A 27,694-nucleotide genomic window follows, 5' to 3' on the forward strand; every position below is an offset into this window, starting at 1 on the left:
GGACCAAACTGATTCCATCCGTTGCTAGGATACAGGCCTACGCTACCCGCTCGAGCGTTTGAGATCCCAGCACAATTTTTCCTCAGTTGTCCCAATGCTGTCATAATGTTAATTTAACTTAAACAGAAGCTGTTAACACTTGGCGGATATGTGTTTTTTTGTTTTTTGGTGTTGTTTTTGGTTATTTCAGTTTTTGGCTTCTTTCTGTCCTTCTCGGTTTCCGTACGCAGTGACAGCGTGACTCTAGGGGGGCGGTGCTACATTTTTGATACGAGCGGACCCATGCGTTCAGCAGGCCTGTATAAATTTAAGGTAACGTCTGTCCGAGTTGCACGCTGAACTTCTTAAGGTGAACTCCTCTGACATGAAGATCATTTCTGTGATTGGCAGGTGAGTAAGACAAGACGCTTTTATGATGGCAGCTGGTCGTGGAACGTATTCATGGAGTTGACATGAAAGTCAGCACACTTAGAAACTGTTTTTGTGAAGTGATTGCTCTTGAATGGTTCTGTTTGACGTTAGCGATGGTTGTCCCAAACATGATTTCTGAATGCATCCTTAGATCTCTTTGCATTTTGCTAACAAGTGATTCTTGACCTCTTTTACGTTATCATAATACCTTTGCAGCTTCTCTTTCAAATATTTGTCATTCATATTACAGTCCTGGCCATTGCAAACTAGTCTCAGCCCACTTTATCAAGTAGCCTAGCATTGTATTGAGGCTCCTGCTTTGTTGAGGCTTACATTTTAACCTGTTTTCTGTTCCTTGATCATTCTTTGTATGGATTCAGCAAGACTTGGCAGACCTCTGAAATGACCTGTTGTACTCCTGGGAAGTAAACATAAAGCGTCACAGCAATTCATGAACTGCTCTTTTTTTCAGGGTTTGAGACTTACTTGCAGTATTTGTGTAAACATTGTACAAACGTACATTTCCACTGCGGGATTTTGCAAATCAACACTTAGATATAGCAACAGCAAAACCTCCTGGGCCTTTGCTGTGTATCACACCTCCCCGTGTAGGGAAGAGAGTGAAGTGCTGAGGAGCACAAAAAGAGACAGACAGAGCACGTGAGATCCTGCAGAATAACATAAACCAGGATGTGCTGAAGCATGTCGGTGGAGGAGGTGATGGTGCGGACACACCGCAGCAGTAAGAACAGAATGAAAAAGACCAGGCCAGTTGTCACAATCGGTGTTCAACTGCATAGATCGTTTCATGGGATTTCAGCTGAAGAGTGAACATCTGAAATGTCTGGTGTGTGTGTGTGTGTGTGTGTGTGTGTGTGTGTGTGTGTGTGTGTGTGTGTGTGTGTGTGTGTGTGTGTGTGTGTGTGTGTGTGTGTGTGTGTGTGTGTGTGTGTGTGTGTGTGTGTGTGTTGTTTCAGTGGGCTGATAGGCCGCTCCTGGGCTATGGTGTTTATAGGTGGAGGCTTCAATGTGAAGATCTATGACAACCAACCAGGACAAGCTGCCAAGGCCATCACAGAGATCAGGTCAGCCTCACTGCACAATAATGCAGTCTTTTCCATCATAAACCACCATGTCTTGGTCTTAACTAATGTAATATTCCATCTAGTTAAAGACTCACTCCAACTTTTTTTCTGTGCATTGATCAGCCTGTCAGCCATGACAGGAGGAGTATCCTAAATCCATGTTTATAGAAATAAAAGGTAGCTCGAGTTACAGAGAGATTTTCAATATGGTTGGGTCACAGTTGTATTCTTCATTTGGATCCCCATTAGCTTCTACAAAGTGGTCGCTGGTCTACCTGGGGTCTGTACAAAACAGTACCAGTAAAATGACAATTGATAATCAAAGTAACATAGCGTCAACACAAAAGCACAATACAAGCCAAATGCAAAGAGATCAGAGGAGAAAAGAACCGACTTTACACATGAAATAGCAACTTGCAGTGGTAAGGAAAACAAAATTGTCACATGCCCACTGCACCAAAAATCAGCAGAAACAAACAAAAGGGCTCCAAAAAGAGCAACAATAAAACAAAATCTACTATTATTGTGTATATATTGGAAAATACACTGATTATAGCCCATACAAATATAGGAGAGCTGAATGTCAAAATGGATTATCATAAGTAACCACGTCATTATATTTGTGACATGGTTTTTGGTGTTGTGAGCACCACAAAGCAGATGCCATTGAGTTCCAGTTGAGCTGCATGCAATATCTCCAAGCCTTGGCAAATTACATCAAACTATCTGTGTGGTACATGACACTTAGGCTAACATGAGAAACACAGTTCGCTGAGCTCTGGGGTTGACTGAGTGACTCTTTAGCTGACGATGATCTGCCTCTATTATGTTATTAGTGTTAGTTTAGTGTTAGCTAACAGGAGTGTGTGGCTTCAAAACACGAACAGGACATACAGACTGGCCTCCGTGCACTTATGAGTCACGAGGGTCCTGTCCAAAATACAACCTGTTCTTCCTTCCAGCGCTCACAGAGAAGACACATGGACATTGCATGATCAGCGACTTCCTCTTACTATAAGAACACATGGACAAACATGCTCTGGCCTAAAAACTCTGTCATAGCCCAGTCATCGCTAGTTAAACATTGCTGGTGAATGACAAAGGGCTTTTGGTGAAAACTGCTGTTGAGTATACTGTCAGAAAAAAGCAACCTAATATAAAGTAGATCTATAGTTTTTGAACGTGTGAATTAAACCCCAACTCTACACCAGGATGTCATTAATATGTCTTTGATTCATCCTGTAAATAGCTCATCTGCTGCTGCCTCTGGTGTTTACACAGTTCATGTACAGACTCTTGCAGATTTAGTTGCCTGTATGAACAGTAGAGGGAGGCACTGCACTGGTCTTTCAGTGTCCCTTTGTGTGCGATTTCCTGCTGAACAAGCTCTGAGGACTGTCCCTAATGCCGTACCCTGTTTTTGTAAAGTGTGATTTCCTTTACGTCACTTTTGTTTTGACAAATAAATTCATGTATGCATGTCGCTGACTCATTTGAAACAATATCTTCCAAGTAATTGCTGCTCCTGTGCTGCCATGAGTGACAGCTAGTTAATTTTGCTTTGCACTTTGGCTGGAAAACCAACCTGACAGCATTCAGGCATCTGCCCACAAGCATTTCTGTAAAATCTACCCAAAGGTTTCTGGCTCCATTTTCAATCTGTTTACATGACTTAAACAAGGATTATATCAAGAGTAATGTTACATGTCATAAGGGACAATTTGTTTCATGAAGTCTTTGTAGAAAGTGTGTGTGTGAGTGTTAAACGCAGCTTTGGCTTTGTGTTGGTTCAGGAAGCAGCTGGAGGAGCTTGAGGAAGCCCACATGCTGAGAGGGGAGCTGAGCGCCACGCAGCAGCTCGCCCTGCTCAGCAGTTACGATGACCTGGCTCAGGCACTGGAGGGAGCCTTCTTTGTCCAGGTGATACACTTGACCACTCCCAGCACCCGCACATGCCAGTCTGTCCGTACCCTCCTCATGATAAACTCAAGAAGAAGCACAGATAAATTCCTCTCTGCTGGTTTAGTTTGTTTTTATCCCTCACTTGTTCATTCATCACACATTCGACACAACAGATGTATTCTGGATGTGGTCAGACTTTGGACGTGTTGCCTCCCACCACTGCAGTGAGGATATTTTCAAATGTATGGTGTAAAGTGTGAGACCCAACAGGGAGCTTTACTGTTGGTTAATTGATTTAATTGACAAGCATGGAGTCATGTGCCATAAATCAAATTTTGGTGTGACTACAGTTCCCCCAGTATGGCATGTTCTGGCATTTTCAAAATGACACTGATTATCCTCAAGGGGGCGCAAAGTCATTGATTCATTTGTGGCACATAAAGCATATGTCAGACACCACTGACAGCGTTTTGAATAAACCTTAACATACATCTCACAGCTGAGTTTTCACGCAGTTTGCAAAGTTTAGACTGATTTCCCCAGAAGCAGTCGCTATTTTACATGGTCCACTCTTCTTATGTGTAGGAAAATCAGATTTCAGACAGTTCAGTGCTGTGTAGTATTTACTGAAATGGTCATTACGACCGTCCTTGGCTTGTGCCTGTCAAGTGTCACAGCATTAAATGCACATCTCAGAGTCTGATTTCTTTAATGTCATGTCGCTTCCTTCCTCGTACTTATGAATCAGATTTAGCTTGTGGCCCATCATTAATAAATCCAAACGAAATGTTTTCTAATGAACCAGGATATATCAGCACTTTCTGTCGATATTGTCAGGTTTCAGTAGCCATTGTATGAACTGTGTCTCATGTAAACTCACTAATAATCGTTGAGCTTTCCTTTGACAGGTTCAGGAGAAAGTCACCATACAAAGAGCTTTGTTGCTGTTGACATCATTACCCGACATTTTAGCGTCAAATCACTCATCTCATCTTTGTCACGATAAGAGCGCAAACAGACACAACAATGGATACTTGCTTATCCTCCTGACTCAGTCATGTGTAACACAGCCACTTTAAATATAATAGAAAATGAACTTTTTAGGCCAAAGGTCTTGAATCTGACTCTGTTAAAGCAGACAATGGTGCTCTTCATTACGGCAGTGATCAGAGTACAGAGAGACAGGTGAGGCCAGAGTAAATCAATATTCCCTCAAACAAGGAACAATAGAGGACTTATTAGAAACAGGGAAATGCCGCATAAGCAAATGAACGTTTCCTGAAAGCAAGACACCATCTGCTACATGTTTCGCCCTGTAATAGATCACAGTTCCTTGTGGAGTAGAGGAAGTACAGGAGTTTATCTCCCTAAGACTGGTTACAGAGCACATCAATAACTCGTGACTGTCTTAACCAATGCTAACCTGCTAGCTACATGGTGTTGCACTTGGTGCATGGGAACAGTATGGGACATACCATTGGACCGTGGACTGCACATACAGTGCCACTCCTCACATTCCTCACTTCAGTCAATATGTTTCCAGACAGCTGATTTCCAGATCAAACACAGTGCTCAACTCAGATAAATCTATTTCCCTGTTGGTGGAGAGGAGATATGATTTGCTACAAATCAAAATATCCCATTAGAAAGTTAAATAAGTCATGAAATTGCTCAAATAAAACAAAAAATGAGAAACAGAGCATATACATTAAAACAGACTGTATGGATGGATGGATGATGAAACATCAGCTCTGGTAAATGGATGGTATTTACATACAGCTTTCCGAGTCTTACTGCTTTACGACATGAGCCAGCATTCATCCACTCATTATGCACACTCACACACCCATGACGCATCATTGCCAGCAATGTTAGCAGATGTGCATGTCATAGAAGAGTGGACTGTTTTGGCCCCGGCAGAGGTCTGTGCTCTCTGCGTGCCCTTCTAGCTACGCAGCAGGTATGCTGCTTGTCCAGCCAGTTATTGCAGTTCTACACACACAAATGCCATTGAAGAGCATATTAACATGCCATTACAGCTTTTCAGCCACTCCCTTCCGACACTGTCAGGAGGGCCAAAAAAACGACAAACCAAACCCAAAGTGGGCGTGTCCAGTTTTTAAAATGTTGAACAATTTGACCTGCAACATACAATTTGTCAGAGCACATTTTCAGTGGCTACATACCGAGGAGCAAAACACTGTTTTTATTTTTTATTATGTATGATTAACTTTTTGGGCTGCACGGTGGCGCAGCAGGTAGTGCGCGTGCCTCACAGCAAGAAGGTCGCCGGTTCGATCCCCGGGTCAGACGGGGCCTCTCTGTGTGAAGTTTGCATGTTCTTCCCGTGCATGCGTGGGTTCTCTCCGGGTACTCCGGCTTCCTCCCACAGACCAAAAACATGCTCATTAGGTTAATTGATGACTCTAAATTGTCCGTAGGTGTGAGTGTGAGTGTGAATGTTTGTTTGTCCTTTCATGTGGCCCTGCAATCGGCTGGCGACCGGTTCAGGGTGTACCCCGCCTCTCGCCCATTGTAGCTGGGATAGGCTCCAGCCCCCCGCAACCCCGAAAGGGATAGGCGGTATAGATAATGGATAGATAATGGATTAACTTTTTAATTTTTGCTATAATCAAAGAATGATTGATGCTAAAGTGTATGAAGTTAAATGATCGATTCACTCACATTATCTTAAAGAAACACACATTCTAACTCACCTTTAGTGGTGTTTATCTCCACTGATAGTTTTGGTTTTATTTATCAGAGGACATTGTCATAGGTCTCCAGGAAATGAATGCAAGTCTATGTAATGTCCCAAAAACGATGAAAACCTAACGTTTGTGTGTGTTCACGTGCACACCCACACATCTCTATGTGTGTGTACACTTTCCTTGTATGCATGTGCTTTCATGTGTTTTCCAGGAGTGTGTATTTGAGCAGCTTGATGTCAAGCAGAGCGTCTTCCAGGACGTAGAGCATCTTGTGGGAAAAGACGTCATCCTGAGCAGCTCCACCTCCTGCCTGGTGCCCAGCAACGTCTTCTCTAAAGTACAGAACAGGAGTCGCTGCCTCGTCTCCCATCCGGTTAGTGCCACCGCAGCGCTGCTATCAGTGGAAAGGCACTTCAACCAGAGGAATGACAAACCTGGGAAGCCAGTTTAGTTAATTCCCCAGTCATGTATGTGGAGTTACCCTGTCCTTATTGCTTTATCTAGTGGAAGTTCCCCTTCTTTCATTTCGCCCTCATTTATCTTACGTTTGCAAGAAAAGATAATTGTGTCATGAATCATGATTTTAGGGGGAATTGTAATTTTTGCATTTCGTTTTCTTTGAAGAAAATCTTAAACTGATGATTTAATTTTTGCTGAAGTCTGTATCAAACAAGCATGTTCCCTTACATCTGCAGAATGATAGTAGATTCATATGATTTGTAGCACCAGCTCTGTAGCACCACAATTGCAGCTCCAGCGATTTGAATATTCACTTGGTCATATTGCAATTTTGATAATATTTTGGTCAATTCTTCAGCCCGAGCTGTCAATCAACATTTTAGATCATGTCAAGTCAATTACAAAGTTGTTAATCACAAAAGCAGATTTGCACTCATTATTATATAGCTAAAATTCATCATGACTAACCTATTGTTGGTGTAGGAAATACACATATTTGTAGAATTACATCCATTTTGTTAACATTATAGATACTGCATACTTTACATGATCACATAAGTCTGTTATCACAGGACAGTTGGTTCTGTTGCAAACAGTATTCCACTGTTCACTAACCAGATGTTAGAGCTCTGATGGTGATGCAGTCAGTTAATGTTGATGCTGAGGCTTTGTTTAGCAGTACCATGATAGGTTCGAAAATATTCTGATCAAAAGATCCTTTAACTTCACAACCTCATTATTTAATGCCCAAAAAAGTGATTTAGGATTCCACAAATTCAGTAACTCATTACAATATGTAATAAGTTCCTTGTGTCATTTCTATATATATTATTTAATTCAAGTTTAGAACAAAACAAATGCTAAACTACATACAGAAGTCTGATTTAATATCATCATAAATCAACAGTACATGCACGTGCCATGCTTCTGTGAAATTGTTTACTCCGCGTTTAACCCATCCCGTCACGTCCTTCCCCCACGGCAGACCAGGAGCGGTGGGCTGCCAGCTGGCAGCAGCACCCGGGAACCCAGTTCCTTCCTGTCACCATTGGTCAGGTGGTGATCTTCTTGCATGTTTTTAGAGGGGGTTTTATATGGAGGATCCCCCAGATGAACACGGGGAGAACATGCAAACTCCACACAGAAAGGCCCCTTTCCTCGAGCAGCAGGCACTGAAGGCATGGTGGAGGACACGCCACCAGCACCCACAGCACCCCAGAACAATACAGTGACATGACTTGTTCCAATAGTGAACCCGTCAACCCCCCCCACCACCACCACCTTCTTTTGACAGCGATGGCAATACTAACAAAATCACAAAACAGCTGACAATGATAATAATGAATGAGGTACATTAGTGTAAAACTGAGGCAAAATCAATGAATGAGTCATGCTTGTATGTATGAATCACTGCAGTGAATTACAAGATTTTCAATGTTCAGCCAAAAGTGTAGGATTCAGCTGCTACATTGTATTAAGCATCTCATCCAAGTGGTCAGTGAGGGTGCTGTTATTGTAGTATCATGCTGTGTATTCTAAGATAACAGTGCAGTATTTTGCAGAATAGTGCAGCATAACGTAGAGATGAGTGTAATGTGGTTATGGTATAGGCAGGTGTGTCATAGTGCAGTGTGGCCTGCTATCAGAAAAAAGTCCAATGCAGTAACCCTAATGACAGACCAGCTCTCAAGACTTTGCCACGCAAGTGGGCTTTAGTGAAGTACCCACTGGATGCTGTGTTGTTGTCCTGTGCTCTCCAGGTAAACCCACCCTATTATGTCAAACTGGTGGAGCTGGTACCTCACCCAGAGACAGCAGCGACCGTTATGGACACCACCCATGCATTAATGACAAAGGTAAAGATCCCAGATCACAAAATCTTCAGCTATCCATTACTGCTATGTCAGATGCAGAAAATAATTATGAAGCAGATCAGTTCAAGCCCTGGGTGCACTGAGGTTGGTAGGAATGTAATTGATGTACAATCTCTACTTTCTTTTCTTAAACATGCAGAGACACCAGCACTGTATCCAAGGAGCTATTGCCGTTCTTGTCATGACTAATTTCTCATCGTACAGGTTGGCCAGGCGCCCGTCTGTCTGAAGAGGGAGATTGATGGCTTTGCTCTCAACAGAGTACAGGCGGCCATAATCGCAGAGTCCTGGAGGCTGGTCCAGGTCAGTGTGTGGGGGCTTCCCTTTCTGGGTGGTGGTCTTGTCCTTAGGTGAACCAGTTAAGTTGTCTCAATGGCAGGTCAGTTATTGCACTTGATATAAGCTTGGCTGGGATTGTAACAAGAGGGGGTCCACACACACACACACACACACACACACACACACGCACACGCACACGCACACGCACACACACAGACACACACACACACACACAGTAGTTTCAAAAGCCAGATTAATTTACATATAGATTATGAATTTATTTTTATATGAAAATAGGATGGGGTGTGGATATATGGAGTCACTGCATGGCACACATGGATGAATGAAAGCATGTGTGTGAGTGGTGTAACATTTGTAAACCAAATGAAGCTACAGTAATGTGGAGGCCATGAGGAGATGCAGGGGCTGCCCATCCAGAGAGAGAACAGCCTGGCAGAGCAGACCTTTTGTTCCTTTGGGCCCTTCCACCACTCAGGTGCTGCCAGTTTCTCTGATGACCCAAAACACAGGAAGTCAGGTGGCGGGGAGGGCTGTCACACGCTGCTTACGACAATAATACTGCATTTTAATTTCCAGTCCAACCAAAACATGTTGGTGTGTCATTACACATAGTTACGGTTAGGTCTTTATAAGTTTAAGGCTCAGAGGAATGTATGTGTGCGTGTTTGTTTTGATTTTTGGACAAGAGCTCCTCAGTCTCAGTGAGGATTTGTGTGGCTTTGTTGTGCTGCTGATGGATTTGTAATAGAGGCAGAGAAGAGGAAGCCCCTTGTCAGTCCACTGCTATAATCTCCACGACCCCTTCCAAAAAGGAACACAATGACAGTAAGTGAGCTTTAGCCTCTGATGACAGGCACCATTACATGCTCACTCATGGAGGAATGGTTAGAGTGATAATAAGGACAATGAGTGTGATGACAATAGTTACCTGAGCTGAACTCACATGAAGATCATTGTGACATCAGAACCTCCAACTTCCCTCTCCACTGAGTAATGTTTCTGTAGAAGGTTCAGAAACTTTTGCACTACATATTCCATGATGGCTTTCTTTCTTGTTGTCTCACTGATGTAGTGGAGGCCAAAATATCCCCACTTTTACTCCATAATGAGCGTCAAGCTCTAAAAAGCCTGGATCCGACCTTTCCCATAATGCAAAGCAATAGCATTTTTCTTAAGACTCTCCCACCTAATAAACGCTCACATCTTTCAAACGCATGTCCCCAAATTGTAACACAGACTGTTGTAAATGTGTAGTCTGACTGAAGCTGATGATGTCATAGGGGTTTGATCACTGATTACCAATATTTTCAATACCTGCAATCAGTTTGTCAGAGTAGTTGTTTGTGGTGGGTTCCTGAGTTTGGAATGAATCTCTTACTGGTTATTTCTGCCAAAGAAAAACTCCTTTGTCCTGGTTGTTGACTTGATTACAAGATAATTAAAGCTGTAATGAATTAGCTCAGCCCTCTGTGGGGATTAATTGCTACTGTCAGAACAAATGCCATCATTCTTTCCAGGGCTGGCACACACAGGCCATAATAACCCCAAAGAGGGACTGAGATCAGTGTCTCTCTCTCTTTCTACCTCTCTATTCCATCTCTTTTCAATGCAGAAGTGTCACAAAGAGCAGCTCATTCACAGCTAAATCAGCACATTGTGCTCTTGTCCCTGTACATAAGTACTCATACACGTTGTTACTCTATCAGATTGATGGACAATGCCTCTTTCTCTCTCTCTCTCTCTCTCTCTCTCTCTTCTCAGGTTGATTAAAAGAAATACTTTCAAAGGTTAGTTTAAGTATCAATTAAAATCTAAATAAGAGCAAGAACTATGATGGCAAATCTCCCCAATAGTTTGCATAATTATGCCCTTTTATAGAAATCTGTAACTAGAGCTCCAGCAATTCCAAATCCATTAATCAATTAGCTGCTTAACCATGAAAGGGCCTCAATGAGATCTATTACAGGCTCACAGTAAATTAGATAAAATATCAAGAGAATTATCAAGATTTGCGAAGCACGGATCAGAGGTCAGTCCACTGGCAGAGCATCTTGTGATGTGACAGAAGTTTGCAGCCGAGGACACATCTGTAAAGACATGCTGACAAACACACTGAAAAAGGGAAAAGATATTGTTCAGATAATCTTACTTTATTTTACAGCCGTGGGTTTGAAGTCACTCATGTGACTTTACACCGGGAGGGTTTTTTTTTCTTTTTTTTTGATATTTTCTTTTTATTTGGAAAAGCAAATATTTACATTTTCATTTACAACTTTCAATCCTTCCCCGGACCACTAAAATATCTTTTCCTTTGGTTTGACCACCCCATTCCGCTTGATATTAGATGGGGGTAGTTTCAGAAAGTCCAAGTGTCTTTTCCATGTTGCTCTTCCAAGATATTTTTGAGTCTTTCAAGTAACTATATTCAAAGAACAGAACCGGGGGAGCTCACATCCTGAGGCCTCTCAGTTTCACATTCAGTGAAAACAAATAAAAACAAACAAAAAAAATCTTCAAAAATTCTTATACAAGTGGTACCCACAAAAGTAATTTAAATGAAGAATGGATTGTCACAAAGTACAAATAACGTCAAGTGAAATCAGATCTTACAGGTTTTGTATAGGCAGTCCATTTGGACCAAATCCGATAAAACTTTTCTCTCTGTACTCTTAAAGAAAATGACAATTTTTCCATAATGTAAATTTCACAAACTATATCCATCCATTCCTCGATGGTGGGTGGTTCTACCTTAAGCCATTTTCTAGTAATAGTTTTTTTACTAGCTGCCAATAGTACACAAAACAATTTTCTATCATTCTTGTTCCAATTATGAAAGTCAATGTCTCCCAGATACATAGATTCGTAATTGAAGGTAATATTCCTCCCCATTACATTTGTTATATGTTTATGAATTTCTTCCCAAAATTCCCTAATAACCCGGCAGTCCCAAAAAATATGGAAATGATTGGCTCCACTAGTGCCACATAGTCTCCAACAAAAGTCTGCATTACCCTGATGTCGTTTCTGAATGGGCGTAATAAAAAATCTCACAATGTTCTTCCAACAAGAGGGTTTTTTTTTCACTGTAGAAAGAACTGTCCACAGTTCTGATGAACGATGAATGCATAAAGGGAAATTTCTTCTGCTGTCAGTTAATAGTAGGATTTCCATTGATTCGCATGAGTTTATGATGATGGACATGTGTGTCCTTGTTACTTTCACTTCTGCCCTTGATCAGTTTTTCTGAACACACTCTCCCTTATCATTCAATTATTTAAAGAAAGAGTCAGCACAAGATTGAGTCACTGCTGATGGGGCGTGTACCAACAGCTCAATTTCCAAGTCAACATGTTTTGGAAGACTGATGAAGCTTGTTTTACATGAGTTGCTGATAGACGTCACCTTGATGACCGCAAGATGTCTTCTGCAATCTCTGCAACTGCACATTTCAAGTCATTATGAGGCTTTTAAACTCTCCAGTAAACCAGTTGATGTTTCTGAGCTGCTTGCACCTTTAAAGCAGAGTGATGAGGATATACTGTGAGAAGATGATGAGTTAAGTTTGTCTTCAAGAGGAATGTGCCCAAACTGTCACGACAGCCTCTTCAACTCAATTTGCTCTCTTGCTCCAACCTCAGCTTAACTTTGCATGTGTGTTCTCAAAGGTTCATTACAATGTCGTGACCATTAGTTCCATTCTTGATGTCAAGACGTCCTCCAATTAAACTCCCGCTGAATGATGGTGAACAAACCTTGGAGGAATTGTGCAGTATCCTATGGAAATTAGTACATGACTCTCATGTGTTCGTAGAAGTGCTTGTTTGCGTCACAGTTAATTAACTGACATCAGTCAGCAGGCTGCTCGGTGGATTTTCCAAGGTTTCTCTCAACATTGCCAGAACAATGAACTGAACTAAGCACTATCCCAGACAATGGTCCTGCAATAAATACATTTTGACAAATTGCATTGGTTTCAGATTTGCCTTAGACTGTTGGAGTAGTGTTGATTGTATGGCCATTTTAAACAGCTCTTAAGTCACTATGGGGCTATAAAACTCTCCATTGAAATCAGTTGATGTTCCTGAGCTGCTCGCACCTTTAAAGCAGAGTGATGAGGATATACTGTGAGAAGATGATGAGTTAAGTTTGTCAACAAGAGGAATGTGCACAAACCGTCGCAACAGCCTGTTCAACTCAATTAGCTCTCCTGCTACATCCTCAGGGTAACTTTGAGTCTACGGCATGCGTGTTCTCAAAGGTTCATTACAATGTTGTGACTATTGGTTGTATTCTTGATGTCAAGGCGTCCTCCAGTTAATTTCCAGCTGAATGATTGCCAGAAAATGACCCTGAAGCAAACCCTGATGGAATTGTGCAGTAGCCTGGGGAAACATATGTCCTCATGACATTTATATGTTCACTGAAGTGCTTGTGTGTGTGAGTGGTATCAGTCAGCAGGCTGTAGGGAGAATTTCCCCAGAGTTCAAACATTTACAGTATAAAGACAATTACCAAATGAATGAACTGAACTAATCCAATAACAATCCAATAGAATGATTTTACAATAAATAACAACCTTTGAGAAGCTTAATCAGCTCCATGCTTTCTTCAGACTGTCAGAGAAGAGTTGTTTGTATGGTCATGTTTAGCCACAGTAGGGGCATAGCTCTATGAATGACAGTGTCCATTTGTGGGTCTGTCAGTCCACCACTGTTATCCAGAAGATTTCAGGAACCATTGGATGAATTTCTGTGAAATGTGGAAATGAAACAGGAATGTGACATGTTTGTAAAAGCACTCACTCACTCAAGATTATTTATTGAGGCGGACTTTTATTGAAGATTCTTTATTGGTTGCATTTATTAGACACTCGCAAGGCCAGTGCGACAGGCATTATGAAAGAGAGCACTGGATGACCTGCAACAAAGTGCATAGTCTCAGTTTGGACTTAACAACATACAGATTTAAGGATTAAGAATTTTGACATTGTTCTAACTCTCCTCAAATGACTGTATTCTTAGTTTCAAGAGGAGCTTCTTGGTCCACTGATGAGCCAAGTGGGCGTGCAGTCAGGTGAAAGCCCTTGTTAGGTCAGTCAGTGCCGAACTCAAGAGAACAACAGTCACTCGCAGTAACATTCCACTGACTTTCAGCTTTTACGAATGCAAGCGTTCAGTGTATCTTAAGGAAAGCAGAGATTGCTGTGCCCGTCTCCCTCCTGACTCTGTGCGGCTATAACTTCACTTCCATGCATCCACTGTGTGATATTTATGTCTTCACACAGGCCTGTGGAAGCTCAGACTCATATCTACATGACATTCCATATTGTCCATGGATCACTCACTTGTGAGGCTCCTGTTGTGTAGAATTAACCCTGAGGGTTCTCTTAGGTCATAGCTGACAAAAATGCCACACTGCTGTTAAAGTGTCAAACTTAGCCCAAGAAGGAGCCCCTGCTGTGTGCATCATAAAGCATCCCGATCAACTGAAAGCATTCACAGTGAAGTACAAATCAAAAAATAAAAGGCTAAACTTAGCTTCTGCACTGTTTGTCCCGTCCACTTTGTTTGAGTATGGCTGCTGTGAAATTCAGACTTCCACCCAGAGGTCAGTGTCTGTCTATCTGAAAACACAGCACCAGAAATTTTATTACATGAAGTTATGTGTTGATGAACAGCGCTTTGTACTAATGGCAACTGGGCCTGGAAGTGACTACAGTACAGCTTGCCTTGGCACTAAGTCTTATTCCCAGTAGGTCCTTCTGATCAGTGTTTTAAGACTCTGCTGTGGGCTCATATTGTGGGCCCTAACAAACAGCGTTCTGACCTCTCTCTTTCTCTGCTTTGCCAGGCATTTTGTTTTCCAGCGCCAATCTTTTTGGTGATTGAGATGTCCAAATCTTTTTTCTTATTCTTTTGGTATCATTTCATTTCAGTGGCCCTGTTACTGTGCCTGCTGGGATACCTTACATGGCTTATTGTGACAGTTAATTGGAGCAGAACTATGATTTATGTTGGTGGTTACAACACTGCCTTTTGTCCACAGTCTATAATCATGTTTTCACATTCTTCACAGGCATCATAAGCATCCTTGTGTGCCTAAGAGTAACCAGCCAGGTTTCTTATAGGTTTAAAAAAATTTGGGCGCGTAATCCTCACAATCATGTAAAACTGCAGGGAAATCTTTTGTACTGTAGTGACTTGACGACCGCTTCTTACTCTTCTCATGAGAAGTAGTGGCCGTGTTTTGGTTTTTGTATCTCTGGTACATCCTGAATTAAGTCAAGAAGAATTCCTGTGATGATGACAGTTTTTTGCTTAACTGTTAACAGACCTTTTGACAGATTTTAGGCTACAAACCTGTGTGACATTACCATTCTGTCTTTTTGGTAGTTGAACAATAGGTAAATAATGATCATTATTCAGTTTCAGTTGTCATAGCTCAGCATGTGGGCCCGGCTTTAATGAGGTCATGTTGAATGTCTAAGGTGTTACTCACCTTAACATACCTTAGAAGAAAACAGATTTTCACAACAAGCGGTGGTTTCTATTTTAGTCCACGCTCAAGACGGCGATAAGCTGTGAATCTCAATTGCTACATGAGTCAAGAGCAGGATAACTAGATGAACCGGCCGACCTGTGCTTCACCCCTCTGCTCTCCCTGACGTGTGTCTACAATCAATGATGGATGGATGCAGCGTCAGCGTGAAATGAATTCTTAGAATATGACCAGATTTACATTTCAGCACATTTTTGGACACTGCAGCCCAACAGTGCATATTTAAACAAAAAAGTGCACTGACAGAGGAACAAGATTTGGAATAAATTACTGCGTTTTGCCATTTTGTTGTGTCAGAAGGACTGCAAGCAGTGACAAAAATTGAACAACACATATTCAGTATAATATGCAATATGCATTGTTAACCAAAAGCAATAAATAATGTATTATTTAATGAATAAAGCAACAAGCTGTGCAGATACATACAAGTTAATAGTCCTCAAAACACAATATAGAATGTGTTTGCCTTTCAGCTGCTGCATGAGAATTATTTTAACCAGGACGGTGACGACGCTGCTACTTTATAGCCCCTCAGTTATTAAAACATGATGCACACCATTCTGTGCTCTTTGTAGTCAATGCAGAACTGTGTACAATTACTACTGGCTTGTTTAAAACTGTAATGCTGGCATTGCTCTGCTACACAACAGAGGATACACTCACATAAGTTCACAATGCAGTGACACACACTGAAGGATTTCTGGTCTGGTTGTTGGTGCAAGTGACATATTTTGTGTCATGCACCTGAGGCACTTCATTTACTATACCATAATTAAAATGTGCAGGGAACAAACACAACAGGCATGTGTGGCATCTGTGACAGTAGTGTTCTCCTGACCTCGTTCACGCCTGCCTTTATGACAGCGACTACTACGCCTTACATTCAGTGTAATGGCCTGCTTATAGAGGCAAAGCAAATCCTTCTTATGTGTATAGTTCAGTAATTATGATATGCAAATTTCCACCACTGACCAATTGCCAACTGTCACTGCAGTAATGACCTTTGAGGAAACAAAGGGTCCAAAATGGAGTAAGCTATAAGCCTTTTTCACACAAGAAATTTTGACATGTCACAGTGTGAAAAACATAATATTAATGATGGCTGATTTCCATTTAGATGCTTTGGTTTCAGGGTTTTGGTATTGTGCACGCTGGCACACTGAAACATTCTCATTACCTCCAGGGACACTCAAACAGAAAGGAGCCATTACTATTGTTATTAGCAACTTTTCCTACCACAACACTTCAAAACGACCTGTTGTATCACAGAGGCTGTTGCACCAGATAATTTAATATGGCCATGCTCTGCCAAATAAAATAGCTCTACTAGCCACAAACAATGGTAGCCATCTCATGACCAACAACTAGTCACTCCATGAACAATCTTCCAGAACCACCAATATTGCAAGGAAGCAGAGTCTGACTGCTCGGCATCACCTGCTGACTAACTGGAAAATCACCAATGCGTTCAGGGTGCAGAATGTGTAAATTGATTGTATATACAAGAAGGCTGAATCGTCATCACTTATGAAATCTTTGTCAGGTGGGGGCTAACCCTCTGTTTACATGAGCAAAAACAGGACTGCAACATTGTCAGGTGCACTTACAGCTTATAAGCATCAGAATTACACCATCGAACTAGAATGAACAGAAATCCAAAAAAGATCAAAACATCAGCAGAAGTTTGACATTGAGCAACAAGGTCTGCGGCCTGAGAGTGGCCTTGTGATCCTTCTTACATAACAGGAACCCTCCTTCACCCGCAAACACACACAAACAGAAAATAGTCCTTGAGTCAGGGCCAGCATTGGAAAACAGAGTGGCTGAGAAAGCGGCTGGTTGCCTCCATTGATTGCTGTGGAGTAAAGACCCCACCCACCATCCCGCTTTGCTCAGATAACAAGCCCGTTGTTGGACGCAGGACCCAAACAAAGACGACCCTGTCCTTCTCCTCTAGCTCACCCTGCTCTCTGTATCTGTATCCGAGCTTTGATTTCCTTCGTGGTCGGCCAAGGGGTATCTCTAACCCAAAGATACCTGAACCACTCCCTCTGTCTCTCCTTCCATCCGTCCCTCCATCCTCAGACCCTCTCCTCCCTGTACTGCCTGCATAATCCTGAGGACACAGAATTGGCTGATTAGGGAAACTCTATATGGTGGGAGTAGTCTGATGGGATCAAAGGGAACTTGGTTGGTCTAAAACCCTGGGGGTAAAAAGCCACGACTTTGTTGAACTGCCAGGGAAAATATATGCTTACATCTGGAGACTTAAAGTTGTAGTGCAGCTTTATTCAAAGAGTTGGGGCTGTGTTTGTTTGTTGGTAGCACCAGTGCCATGCAATCCTCCACCCGGGGTACTCAGTGGAAAACCTGATGGATGGCTTAGAGTCAATCTGTTAGATAAAGAAATGATTGTCTTTAAAGCTGCTGTAGGGAGGTCGAGTCACACACTTAGTAACTGACCTTTTTGAAAGGAATACGAAAGGGAGATTCATGGAAATCAAGTCAGTGAGATGAGCAAGTGTCTGTTCTAATCTTCTTCATTTCTCCATCAGGATGGCATTATCTCTGTCAAAGACATCGACCTGGTGATGTCAGAGGGGCTAGGGATGCGTTACGCCTTCATAGGTCCCATGGAAACGATGCACCTCAATGCACCTGAAGGTAATCTGCCCACTTTGGACTCTTTGCTCAGATAAACAGAAGATCAGCACCCAACGTACCTCTGAAGCCTAACTAAGCTTAATTTGACTGAAGAGATGACAGGCGACAAACGTCGTGGGGCATGATGTGATTTATGTCGGTCTAAACATAGGTGCAATCCTGAAGTGATTAGCTCAGGACATATTTTGATGACAGTAATAGTCATTCCTCAAGAGCTTTCTCTGAGAACTCCAGCCCCATAGACACATAAAAAATGTGAGAGTTAACAGTGACATGTCTCAACACAGCATACATGTACTGTACCATACTGTGGCGTTCCTCTGCGTGTCAGAGAAAGACAGAGACTGAGAGTGAAACCTCAGGGAGATGGAGAATATCAAAGGGGAGTGTGAAACCCAGAGAGTAACCCTGACTGTGTACACACACAAAAAGGACACTTTGGCAGAACAAAGCAGTCTTTTGATGAGTAACAGTGAATGCACTCCCTCACACCAGTAATCCAAAACTCGCAGAGCACACATCGCGGCCTTCAAACCAGGTGCCAACTCTACCTGTAGTTACAGTGCTGGAGCTTTCTACTGAAGTTTTTTTTCTGCTCAGGAAACAGTAGCATGATCATGTTCTCAAAAGATTGCTAAGACCATCTCCTGATGTGACTTCCCGTCCTTAAATCATTCCAATCAGATACTGGAGCACTCAGGCTCTCTGTCTCTGTCTCTTTCTACTCTGCCCTAATGACTTGGCTTTTGGAAACCACTTACCTGTACAGGGGAGCATTATCCTTTAACGGAATAATCCAAAGAAAACCTGCTGCCTGTTGTCTTAAAGGAAGCTCTGAAAAGTTTGCAGCTTGCTCCTACAATGTATTGAAATAGTGATGTGCTCTCCATTCTTTATTGCCAGTATATTCTTTACACTCATTTGCTCAGCTGTTTGTGTTTGTCGTATGCAACCAACAGAGCACTAGTGACAAGTGTTGGGTTTGGCTTATGGACGGAGAAAGTTAAATCCACCAAACTGTTTTATGGCACAACAGCATGTAGTGACACATGGTGGAAGAAGTGAAAGGCCGGTGGAAAAAGAAACATGTTTAGTTTGAAATGTCTAAACTTCCACTCACTTTCAACCTCTGCAGAGGTCTTCAGCAAACATGGGGCTGTTGTGGGAAGTTCTTGGGAAGCTCACCATTGACTTGAACCATCCACTCCAGGACTCTGAACGTGCAGCAGAGCCATATGTGATAGTACTGGGCTCGATCCTTGATTTTATTTATTTATTTATTTATTTATTTATTCATTCATTCCAGTCAATCAACATAGATTGGAAAGGAGCAGGTAGAAGAAAACTTATTATACCTGCCCCTTTCTCAAACAATTACAATCAGAGAAATTGTCATAATTCAAAATACAAATCCAGCCTTTTTTTTTTTTGTCAAAAAAAAGAGGAAAAAGAAGACTGTTTTCCTTTTTCCAACATATATAATGCAAAATAGAAAATAAATACTACACATTTTAGCTCCTTAGCTATTCCACATTCCCATATAATGCTCTCAGCCTCTGTTTGCACATTTTCTTAAACTGAGAAATATTTCTCTTTCTTTGTCAGTGAGTTCCACCTCTTAACACCAACAGTGGACAACAGCAGTACACATTTGCTTTAAGTTGGTTCTTACAAATCTATGCTTAAAGTTATACCATCTTCTATTGTTTATATCCAGTGAAACCAGTAAAAAGAATTTTTGTAATTTTGCTGGTACTTATTTTTTCTTTGCTTTAAACATAAATAATAACGTATGTAATTCTGCCATTTCTTTGAGCTTCAATAATCCTGATGTTCCAAACAAAGTATTGGTGTGTTCCCTGTAATCTACGTTATGAAGTATTCTTATTGCTCTTTTCTGTAATAAAAACAATGGTTTTATGGTATTCTTATGTGTTAGCCCAAATTTCAATGCAACAACTAAGATATGGTAAAATAATAGAACAATACAAAATCCTCATTGCATTGTAATTTAATACTTTTTTTGCTTTCCCTAAAACATAAATATTCTTAGACACCTTTTTTTTTTGTATATAAGCGATATGTGCTTTCCATGATAACTTATTGTCCAAGACTACACCCAAAAAACACATTTCTGTCACCATTTCTATTGAAACTCCATCAATAGACAATGATGCGTCTTCATCCATTTTTCTATTTGTAAACACCATAAACTTAGTTTTACTCCAGTTAACTGTTAATATGTTTGTGTCAAACCATTTTTTAAGTTTTATCATTTCATTTTCTATTTTTGCTACTAATGTTTTTAAAAAAAAATAAATAAATACATTGATACACGGACCATGAGCATTTGAGAAAAACGGCAGTGAAAGAGGAATATCACAGCTTGAAATAACTCTTCTATCTTCCTCCCACACAAAGTCTGTGTCTGGTTGAAGGTAGATGACACTTATCACACTGCTGCGTCATGTAGCGTGTCCTGCTAAGTTTCATATAAACATTCTGAGTTTATTATCAGGATAAAACTTGAGATAGGAAATGAATTTTAAAAGTTTCTACATGTTCAGTTTTCCAGCTCCATCATTCTCACATGCTTGGCCTGAAAGTTTGAGGAGCAACAGTTAAAGAAAAAAAGTGAAAGCTTTTACAATCATTTTTCCATTGGTTTGACTTCATACTGTACAAGCGTCCCACTTTGAAATCTTTGTGTGAAACTTCATTTCAGTGTGACAAAACTATTTTAAATGGGCACCTTCTGACCTGCCTTAATTAAAGAGCTGGTGTGAAGTAGAAGAAGAAGAAGAAGAAGAAATGTACTTTATTAATCACATCACACAGGTGTTAGTTGCACTACACGCCATGCTTTCCGTGAAATTAGTTTTTCCCGCATTTGACCCATCCTCGATCTGTCGATCCTCCGCCGCAGACCAGGAGCGGTGGGCTGCCAGCTGCCAGCCGCCCGCGCCCGGGGACCAGCACTTCTCCGTCACCATCGGTCAGGTGGTGATCTTCTAGCATGTTTTTAGTGGGGGTTATTACGGAGGAAACCCTGGGTGAACACGGGGAGAACATGCAAACTCCACACAGAAAGGCCACTTTTTTTTTTTCCTCGAGCAGCAGGCACCAAGGCATGGTGGAGGACATGCCACCAGCGCCCAGCACCAGCTGTGAGGCGACAGTGTTACCACTTGTGCCACCGTGCTACCCACCCAAGTAGCCAGGGAACATCTTTCTTTGTTCAGATTGCTCCACCCTGGCGCTATATATATATGTGTGTGTGTGTGTGTGTGTGTGTGTGTGTGTGTGTGTGTGTGTGTGTGTGTGTGTGTGTGTGTGTGTGTGTGTGTGTGTGTGTGTGTGTGTGTGTGTGTGTGTGTGTGTGTGTGTGTGTGTGTGTGTGTGTGTGTGTGTGTGTGTGTGTGTGTGTGTGTGTGTGTGTATATATATACCTCACCTGCTGTTAACCATAACGCTGGCCCTCTTTGTCCAGTTCGCAACCACTTATTTGACCACAATCCTTTGCTTGTGTGCTGAAGGATGTTTATATAGAGGTGCTACATGTAGCATTTTAGCAAGTAAGCAATTATCAATAGCCCAGTCAGCTTCATTTCGTTGATCTTTTAAAGAAGAGCACCACTGCAGACCAGCAGAGGGACAAACACTTGCATCTTTTGATCTCATAATTTGACTTAGAGTCACTGACTTAGACCTAGAGTGAATACAACAGCGAGGTGGTCAGGTCATAAAACAGAATCCTTATTTATTAATCTTTAACAGATTATTTGGCCAGCGCATGAATCATTCATCAGCTAACGTGTCTGTTATCTACACCTCTTAATCATTAAAGATTAATCAATGCCAGTAATGACAGAATAATTCCAAGGAAACACCCTGAGAGTCAAAGAAAGTCAAACGCTTCAGAGGACTGGAGAGTTATTCATGAGGAATTCACCACGTACTGTCAGCAAGGAGGAGTTCTCATTGCAGAGTGACTGATGTCATCTTTTCGTGACAGCCACAACCACAAGACTTAATTACTGAACACCGTCGTTCTCAGTGGAGTCAATGAATTCAGACGACTGAGGCTCATCTTAAAGTCCTAGGATAATAATAAAATAACAGGAGATATAATAATAATAATGATAACAGAAAATATCCATTAGAGAATAGAGCATTACTTTATGACAAGTTAGTTTATTTTGCCTAAACTGTGAGAAAATGATTATTGTTATTACTATTTGTTTTCATGTTTGTCATCAGCCTAGTGCTGCATCTTACAGTCGACATCCAGTGGGCTTTACTGTTTATCTTTTGTTTACTGTAGAAGAACATGGGAATGTTCCTTGGATGCAGTAATATTTTTAATAATAATAATTACTCTAACGCTGACAACGCACAGCATTGAAGCTTTGAGATATGACAAATGCAGTCACAGTTTACAGTTCAGTGCAAGATTGCAAGTATGCACATAGTTGTTCTGCAGATGTATGCAGGGAAGGGTGTTATGGGTAACCATATTTGGCAGAGGCTTGCAGAGGAGCTAATGAGCACACGTCTAAGAATGTGTAGTATGATGCTGAGTGCCAATTTGTGTCATTCTGTGAGTTCAAAGTGTAAAAATCCTATTCATTTACGTGTAGCACAGAGATGCATGTTATAGCCTTCAGCTACGAGTGCACAATACAAACCCAGCCACAATTTTGAATCCCATGAATGTCTTTGAAGAAGCTTGTTGATTGATTGAAAGTCCTAGTCTGTGATTTCACGCCTCCCATAGCATGTTTGATATTGTCCACCTGTGGGGAACACCTAATAGGGGAGGACAGCATTTCAAAATGTGATATTTTACCTCCAGCACCATGTGTTTTCCTGGAGCGGAGCAGAGTTTTTACTTTTAAGAGCAAGCAATTTCTTCTGCAAGTTTTGGTGACTTTGGGGCGTATTTCATGATGCATATATGAACCTACTGCTGTTAGATTTGTGCTGTTTGGCCGTGTTCTTAATCCTGGCTCCCGCCTCTGATCAGCTGTCCTCCCACAGGTTTAGGAGACTACATGAAACGGTATGGAGAGGGCATAACAAGGGTCCTGACCTCCTTTGGGCCTGTACCAGATTTCTTTGCTGAGGGAGCCAAGAAGATCATTGATGTAAGTATGATGGCAGGAAAGAGACCATGCTTTAAACGCACAATATGTAACCTTTCCATAGTAAACTCTCAAAAGGACTAGTGCTATGGTATATAGTGTAGTGTACTTAACAAATACTATTTATAATTTCTTAAGATGATGTTTATTTTTTTTATTTCACTCTTTTGCATATACTTATTGTTTTTACTCTATCCGCTTTATTGGTGCTGCTGTAAACTGGAATTTCCCCTTGCGGGACTAATAAAGGAATATTGAATTGAACTTGAATTACAATATCCGAAATGTTTCAAACAACGTTCAAACCCAGAGGAATCCCTGACTTTATTGAAAGTAGTGGTGCGTTTCATTTGGTCACCTCTCTGTGGCTACATGGGAAACAGCAGATGATACTTCAAAGAATTAGGAAGGAAGTCAGCAAAGGTAACGTGGATGAAACTTGAATACCTGCCTCGTCGGTAAACATAGATTTTTATCTGCAGTGGTGGTTGTTTTTAACAATGAAGGCAACAACTCCCATGATCCTTTGAAATATCATCAAACCATGTCTTTTATTTTCATTGTTTTGATTGAGAGACCCCTAGTGGTGTATGTACAGTGTGTTTGACTGAACCACTGAGCCCCTCCATCCATCCATTATCTATACCGCATATCCCTTTCGGGGTTGCGGGGGGCTGGAGCCTATCCCGGCTGTCAACGGGCGAGAGGCGGGGTACACCCTGGACCGGTCACCAGTCGATCGCAGGGCAACATATAGAGACAAACAACCATTCACACTCACACTCACACTCACATCTAGGGGCAATTTAGAGTCACCAATCAGCCTAAGGAGCATGTTTTTGGTCTGGGGGAGGAAGCCGGAGTACCCGGAGAGAACCCACGCATGCACGGGAAGAACATGCAAACTTCACACAGAAAGGCCCCGTCTGGGGATCAAACCGGCAGCCTTCTTGCTGTGAGGCACGCGCACTACCTGCTGCACCACCGTGCCGCCCAGACACTGAGCTTAAGGATAACATGTAAAATGGAAGAGTATCCATTTATCCAGATCAGTGGCATTTAATCCCAACAGATTTCTTCCCACTGATTCTGTCAAATGAAGAGAATGTTTGCTGATTGTGTCTTTAGTTCTGCATGACTGAAAGTCAAGAGGTCCTTCTCGCCCAGCACTAAATAGCTCTCTGCTAAGTAGACATTACTGAGTCACATGCTGTCACAGGCTGGTCAAATGTTAGCCACAGAAGGTCATCATGTGAAACCCTGAGCCAGTGCAATAAATAGTCGAAGGTAAACTGGTTTGGAGAGTGGCTGCGGCCTTGTTTTCTGAGAAACCCTCTGGACCAGTGCATGAGTTTAGAGTTGTTAACAAAGTCATATTCCCTCTGAATCTTGCCTTCGCAAGATGACTAAATCAGTTGCATTTACACAGTGTCCCAGTTTCTAATCAGAAGTTCCACAGATTGACACTCAGGAGCAGAATTTTCTACTGGTATGAAGGCAACAATGGATGCAAGACCAAAGAGTCCCACCTCATTATCTTCAGCCAACCCAGGTTTTAAAGGAATACTGAAAACAAATGTTTGAATCAGGCCTGGAGTTTCATCAGTTTAGGGACAAGGCCACTTGGCCTTTGGTGCTGTCAGATTTTAAGTCTCCAGGATTCATGAATTAAATTTAAGGGTTAAGGATGATTTGGTTTTTGATACATAGTTTAACTATCAGTGACTTTAAGTCTCATGTCTGGCCAGTGCTAGATTTGTGTTAAACAGTCATAAATGGCCCGGTTTTCCAGCAGTTTATACCAGGCTCGAACTCAGACCCACCACTGGTTATATGACCAGCGTCGCACTTGATTTTTTGATAAGAATTCAGAATTTCAACAAGACATTGGTGTCTAAAAACTGTATTGACAGGAAAGAGGAGAAAATGGTGAAATCAACTAGGGCAGTGCTGGCAGGGCATCAAGGCCACTTTTTGAAGAGCATAAGGCCAAACTGAGGGAGTACAGCAGCCATGGTCCTCATGCCCCCCCTGAAATTCCTGCCCTGGTTTGGAGTATGAACACACACCCCATTTTACATTTGAAAGGTAACAGTGTGTTGCTTCTTTCTTTGAGGAAATTGGTTCTAAGTATGAAATCAAACCACGACTGAAGCATAATTTCTCTGTGTCCCAATGCATTCTTTCCTTTAGCTCCAGCCTCACCTCAGCTGCTAACCCAAGACCAGTCATACCAGATAACATTGTTCTGACGGTCTTTTTTTGCTCACACCACGTCTCATGGTCATGCTGTTTTCGTTTCCCCCCATTTCCACCATGACTATGAAGCCATCTTGACCAGCCAGTACCCAGGATGTGAACCCTTGCTAGCTTTATTATCCACACGCATTTCTAACTGTGTCTGCCACAACACATGACCAGTCGAGCGTTACCACGGGACTGAAACCGTATGTCTCTGTGCAACCTGAGTTAGAGCGTGCTCACACCAAACATGTTACCCAGTGTGTAAATCAGGTTTACATTTACAGCAGGGAAGTCATCATTCGCTAATTATATGCACAAACTAACATTACTCAAAGACAAAATGTGTCAAGAGGATCAGTTTCCAGTTAAAAACAAACAGATCAGTCATATTCTCACCCATTGGAAGTCCAGTGTGGCCATCAGAGGGTGGCTCTGTCACCTGAAAGCCTTTTAATCTTAGCTCTAGCAATCTGCTTTTGGTCACATATGTTTCCTTCCCTGATGTCCACAGGAGATGTGTGAGCTGATTCCCAGTGACCAGCAGCATCTGTCAGCCAGGATGGAGAGGAGAGACCAGCTCCTCATGGGTCTGGCCAAGCTGAAGAAGGATCACTAAAATCCAAAAATCAGCATGCAGGGCCCAAAGTCAACAGTACTTCTGATTATGACAGCTAACAGAGAATATGAATGTTATGTCATTATTATCAGTATGACCATGACCCCTGCAAGAGGCTTTTGATACCTCTTGGTTAACTGTTATTCCAGCAACTAATGGAAAAAATCATGTCATTTTCTAGACAGGTAAGCTCTAAACTGCCTTTTTTTGGATAGTTGTAGCACATAACTACCAACATTATGAAAGAACTGTGATTTGGTACCCATTAAGAGGAAGAGACTCAGTTTCAAATGGTTTATTTCCCAAATATACACTATATTTGAGCTTTTTGTCACATTTTGATCTCAAGGCTGACAGTGCGGTCATTGAGGAACTGAATTAAAAGCAATCATCTCACTTGGTGCGACACACCACAGAATGGCCTCCTGTGAAAAATGAATTTTCTGAATAAATGTTAACGTGTGTTTTGATCAATACACGTAAGAAACTATATAAAACTGTGAAATCAAATATTAGATGTGTCTGGATGAGAACTGGAGTGGCCTCTGTTCCCTTCAGCAAAGCAAATGGATGATGTGTGGAGCGTCTATTGGTTAGTGATAATGTCTTGCATCCAGGAATGGAAAAATGTCACGAGTGCTGCTCAGGCTCGCTTCGCCATTTCTGCTTTGCTCATGTTACAGATTTCATTTCACAGAGATTTCAGACCAGAGTGACTGTTGCATGTGATAAGTTGCACCTTTACCACAATTAATAAAATGCATATATGTGTACAGTATGTGCATATACTTTATGTACAGTGTGCTGTTTGAACGAGGCGGGAGTTTCAGAGGTAACAATGTTTAAAAGCTTTAAGCAAATGTCACCCTGGGCATCTGTTAGTACACTTGTGGCTACTGCTTACACAGCATATTGCCACGTTTTTAAAGCATTATGTCATGTTACTCATAATATCAAAATGTGAAATTTGCACTGATTACTTCATCTACTTTAGGATAAATCTGTCTGAAAATGGTTGAATATGAACAAGACTGTGTCACTGTGTAGTGCAAATAATAGAAAGAACAGTATTTGATCAAGCTGTCCAGCTGTTTTGGGGGTTTCCAAAGGCAGAAATGATCAGCCACCTGAGACAATATAGGACAAGAGGTGCGAGCAGGGACCTATCATTATGGAGCTCAGTGCTGTGTTTAGCGATGCTAATAAATTCAAACTAGTCACACAAACAGGTTGAACTTGTCCACCTGATTGGCTGATCTTCAGCTTGTGAAGTAGTTCAGTTGGTATCCTACTGACCAGGCTGCTGACTGACTGCTATACATAGTCTTCGTTTGTAGCTTGAACTCATGTAGAGTTTGACATGTTTGATCATGTAAGTGCTCTAAAGCTCCACTGCTGCCTTCACTCAGCCAATCATGATCCTCATTACTTGAGAATGTTTATACGACTGATGAAACTCTGCTGTTTATGAAACACACTCTCTCTCTCTCTCTCTCTCTCTCTCTCTCTCTCTCTCTCTCTCTCTCTCTCTCTCACACACACACACACACACACACACACACACACACACACACACACACACACACACACACACACACACACAGTATGCCAGTGACGGCTACTTAGAGTCGGTCTTGCCCATAATGGCCCTCTTCCACTGGGGCCTGGCTGGCCCTACCCTGAGCCTGGCCCCTCCCCGGCAGAGGAGATGAAAAGCCTCTGAAGA

At 41.7% G+C, this 27,694-nt stretch overlaps 1 protein-coding gene across 1 annotated transcript; it reads left to right on the forward strand.

The window, feature by feature from the left end:
* The first annotated feature begins 253 nt into the window (after positions 1 to 253).
* On the forward strand, positions 254 to 27,191 carry cryl1 (crystallin, lambda 1). Its single transcript, XM_070975957.1, has 9 exons — positions 254 to 390; positions 1,389 to 1,496; positions 3,290 to 3,416; positions 6,321 to 6,482; positions 8,329 to 8,424; positions 8,647 to 8,745; positions 17,856 to 17,964; positions 23,005 to 23,111; positions 25,864 to 27,191. The coding sequence occupies exons 1-9, from the start codon at positions 365 to 367 to the stop codon at positions 25,966 to 25,968; spliced, it is 939 nt and encodes a 312-aa protein (XP_070832058.1). The 5' UTR covers positions 254 to 364; the 3' UTR covers positions 25,969 to 27,191.
* Positions 27,192 to 27,694: the final 503 nt, after the last annotated feature.

This window comes from Chaetodon trifascialis, chromosome 12, assembly GCF_039877785.1.
Source record: "Chaetodon trifascialis isolate fChaTrf1 chromosome 12, fChaTrf1.hap1, whole genome shotgun sequence".
Taxonomy (NCBI): Eukaryota; Metazoa; Chordata; class Actinopteri; order Chaetodontiformes; family Chaetodontidae; genus Chaetodon; species Chaetodon trifascialis.

Excerpts from the sequence above, each read along its gene's own strand:
- cryl1 (XM_070975957.1), top strand. The coding sequence starts at position 365 with ATGAAGATCATTTCTGTGATTGGCAG. Across the intron at positions 6,483-8,328 it reads GCTGCCTCGTCTCCCATCCG|GTAAACCCACCCTATTATGT; the intron begins GTTAGTGCCACC and ends TGTGCTCTCCAG. Across the intron at positions 8,425-8,646 it reads CCCATGCATTAATGACAAAG|GTTGGCCAGGCGCCCGTCTG; the intron begins GTAAAGATCCCA and ends CTCATCGTACAG.